This window comes from Ovis canadensis, chromosome 15 (assembly GCF_042477335.2).
Source record: "Ovis canadensis isolate MfBH-ARS-UI-01 breed Bighorn chromosome 15, ARS-UI_OviCan_v2, whole genome shotgun sequence".
Classification (NCBI taxonomy): Eukaryota; Metazoa; Chordata; class Mammalia; order Artiodactyla; family Bovidae; genus Ovis; species Ovis canadensis.
In genome coordinates, this window is record NC_091259.1 from 57,796,365 (window position 1) to 57,800,165 (window position 3,801).

At 42.5% G+C, this 3,801-nt stretch overlaps 1 protein-coding gene across 1 annotated transcript; it reads left to right on the top strand.

The window, feature by feature from the left end:
- Positions 1–1,752: 1,752 nt before the first annotated feature.
- LOC138420915 (olfactory receptor 52M1) lies at positions 1,753–2,706 on the top strand. Its single transcript, XM_069554613.1, has one exon. It carries the CDS (start codon positions 1,753–1,755, stop codon positions 2,704–2,706), a length of 954 nt encoding a protein of 317 aa, XP_069410714.1.
- The last annotated feature ends 1,095 nt before the right edge of the window (positions 2,707–3,801 follow it).

Genomic DNA, 3,801 nt, shown 5'->3' on the forward strand with positions numbered 1-3,801 from the left:
GCTGTGGCCTTTGGTAGAAAGTCACAGCACTGCCAAGCATGCCTGGCAGGAAGGGAGATGGGGAGTAAGTTCTTATCTCTAGTCTCATCTTATCTCCTGCCTCATATTGGTAGAGACCACTTAGAAACCAGAGTAGAAAACCACTTAGAGTAGAAACAACTTAGAAAAGCAGTAGTGCATAAGTGTCAGCTTCTGGGAACACAGAACAGGATCTGAGGGGACAGATGGAGAACAAACAGCACCATGGGGAAGAAACCAAGACAGGGTCCCTCCAGTCTGACTTCTAGCCTCGCCCTAACTTCTCACCTCAGTCACAGGCTGGTTCCTGTGCCCTCCTTTCCTTCCCAGCCCCTTCACCTTTTTCCTTCTACTCTCAACACTTTCTCTATCCTCATTCATAGTCATATCTAGGAGAACCTTGAAATGAGAAAGCACAGTTCACGCAGAGGAATTCTGTGGGATAAAGTCATTACCACCAGCTTACATGAGTTGTCACCTTCCCAGCATTTTGGCTACCTAGGGAGAGAAATTCCAACATTCTTTGAAGTTTATTGAATGCATCTTTGGTTTTACATATTAGTCTTAACTGTTCAATAGTTTAGTCTTACTATGCCTCAGACACTGCCTTCTCCTTTAATCTTTATGACTTCTCTAGGACATACTACTTAAATTTCCTGTAGAATGAGGTCAACTGTATGTAATGAACGCGATAAAGAAATTTACCTCAAGCTCCTATTGCCAAGATCTGAAGTCAGGTGTGGAAAATTCCAAAGCTCAGACTGTTGACTGCTCTGCTATATTCATCCCAAGGAGGCTCAAGATACAGAAGACAAACTTTGTTACATGCTTCTTCCCTTGGCATTCCTCTAGTATACATAGGAACATATTCTGGTATGACACATTAGACCCTGAAAGTATATAAAACTATTTTCATGTCATTTCTAAATGTATATCTCCCCCTTAGCCCATTACTATGGACTCTGAGTAAGGGCATTTCTTTGGCCCAGTGTTCATATAGGTTTCATGCTACCCTGCCCTGAACGCTATCTTTCTCCTTCCTGGAGAGAACCCTCTCCATTTCTGGAATCTTCTCCTAATTTAGCCTCCAAGAAAGTCAGAGAGTCCTTGCAGGGATCTACCTTCGGGCAGACATACAAACTGAGGTCCACTCAGCTCTCACCTATCAGAAATCACTCCGTTCCACCCTTTGGAAAGTCTTCACCTGCCCACATCTATCTTGATTTGGCCTGCAGATTAAATACTTCAGCTCATTCAATAGCCAACACTGGCCCCAAGATTAAATTTTGATTTAGAATAGATTCTAGAGAGTTCCAGGGGGCTGTCACTTTATCTTTCAGCATCAATCTATCTCTTATCAATGGAGCCTTCACTCTGAATCTTGCCAATGCAACTCTGAGAAAGACCTACAGAGTTACATGAGTAAACAGTCACCTGTCTGCCTTAATTTTTATTGATGCCATAACAGTACTCCTTGAGTCATACTGCATAAATATACACCTACATTCCATTTAAATATGTATTTTGTCTTGTGTTTGGTAAACTCATGGCATAACACAGTAATAACCTGCTGTGACATTATTCTGTAACTTCAAAGAAATTTTATAGAATCTTATATAGTCAGTGAGCCTATTCATTATTATAGGACCTAAGAATATTCTTTCCTTATTTCTGAGGGGAAAAAGCTCTATCATATTTTGGGACAAAAGTGAGAAAGTGCATTTGTAACTAGCCATGCTCACTTTTCATAATGTCTGCTTAGCACCCAGTTCCTTCCAGCTGACTGGCATTCCAGGACTGGAGTCCCTGCATACCTGGCTCTCCATCCCCTTCAGTTCCATGTACCTGGTAGCTGTGGTGGGAAATGTCACCACTCTGGCTGTGGTAAGGGTGGAGCATAGCCTGCACCAGCCCATGTACTTCTTTCTGTGCACGCTGGCTATCATTGACCTGGTTCTGTCTACTTCCACTATGCCCAAACTGCTGGGGATCTTCTGGTTTGGGGCTGGTGATATTGGGTTGGATGGCTGCTTGGCTCAGATGTTCCTCATTCACTGCTTTGCCACAGTGGAGTCAGGCATCTTCCTTGCTATGGCTTTTGACCGCTATGTAGCCATCTGCAACCCACTCCATCATACCACAGTGCTCACTCATACCATGGTGGGATGTTTGGGGATGGCTGCCCTCTGCCGGGGTGTCCTCTACATTGGACCCCTGCCTCTGATGACCCGCCTGTGGCTGCCTCTTTATAAAACCCGTGTTATCTCCCACTCCTACTGTGAGCACATGGCTGTGGTCACCTTGGCATGTGGTGACAGCAGGATCAACAATATCTATGGATTGAGCATTGGCTTTCTGGTCTTGATCCTGGACGCAGTGGCCATTACTGCCTCCTATGTGATGATTTTCAGAACCGTGATAGGGCTGGCTACTCCTGAGGCCAGGCTGAAAACACTGGGGACATGTGGTTCCCACATCTGTGCTATCCTGATTTTTTATGTTCCCATTGCTGTTTCTTCCCTCATTCACCGATTTGGTCACCAGGTGCCCCCTCCAATCCACACCTTGCTGGCCAACTTCTACCTCCTTATTCCTCCAATCCTCAATCCTATTGTCTATGCAGTCCGCACCAAGCAGATCCGGGAAAGACTTCTCCAAATTCTCAAGACAGAAACTAAGATCAAATGACTGATGCTTCTCTTAAATAGGCTCATGGAGAAAGCACTTACATATGGTGGGCAGTTTCCCATTTGGGAACTCCAGAGAGTCTGAGATGTTGGGTCCTGTGTTCTCTGGGTTTTGTAATTCCAAAGGAATGCTAAAAAAGGAAGTACAGACTTGTGGTTGCCAACAGGGAAAGCATGGGAGAGGGAGTAGGAGTTTGGGATTAGTACATGCAATTTATTATGTATAGAAAGATGAACAAGGTCCTACTGCATAGCTTACGGAACTATATTCAATATCCTGATAAACCATAATGGAAAAGTATAAGAATGTGTATACATATGTATGGCTGAATCACTTTTGTACAGAATTTAACCCTGTAAATCAAGTATACATCAATAAATTTTAAAAAGATTGTACAGCTCTCAATTCTCAAGTATAGGTGTTTTTTCTACTTACTAAAGTATATTTAAGCTATAGAGATGGAAAAACAATGACAACATCAGTAACACAAGTAGCAGTGTTTATTCAGCACTGAATTCTTACAAATACCCAGATATTTTCTGAAGTAGGTTGTATTGTTCACATTTTAAACACAGAGCAGAATACTTGCTTTGTGAACTATACAGAGCTTGACCTGCCTAGATCAAATGTCCTGTTTGGAGTTTATAATATATTGTGGTGTTACAGAATATTACTTACTGGCTTCAACACTTAAATCCTAAAAACTGGGTCATTTTATCAAAGTGGGCTTAGCTGCAACAAAAGCATTTTCTCATCTAAGCATTTAACAAATGAGATGCTGTTGAAAGTTGTATTAAAAACAAGAAGCATTCTAGAAGAAGACTGACTTGTAGGTCTGTTAGGTATGAGGAATACCACTCATGAAAGAATGGCCTAGAAAAGAAAAAATCAGCTCAGAGCAGGACAATGAGTCTAGAAAATCATGTCTCAGCATTGCCCTCATATCTTCCCCAAGGCTGCTCAACAAGGGGCCTGAAGCATGTGAGGACTCCATGGAAAGGAAATCCTTGCCCTTGCCACAGAAACTCTCATTAACCCTGATCCATCTGTAGGATCCCTGATCAAAATATGCTGTTTAGACAGATCACAAAATAA

Bases quoted from the DNA above. Each gene is read 5' to 3' on its own strand.
- LOC138420915 (XM_069554613.1), top strand. From the start codon at position 1,753: ATGCTCACTTTTCATAATGTCTGCTTAGCACCCAGTTCCTTCCAGCTG.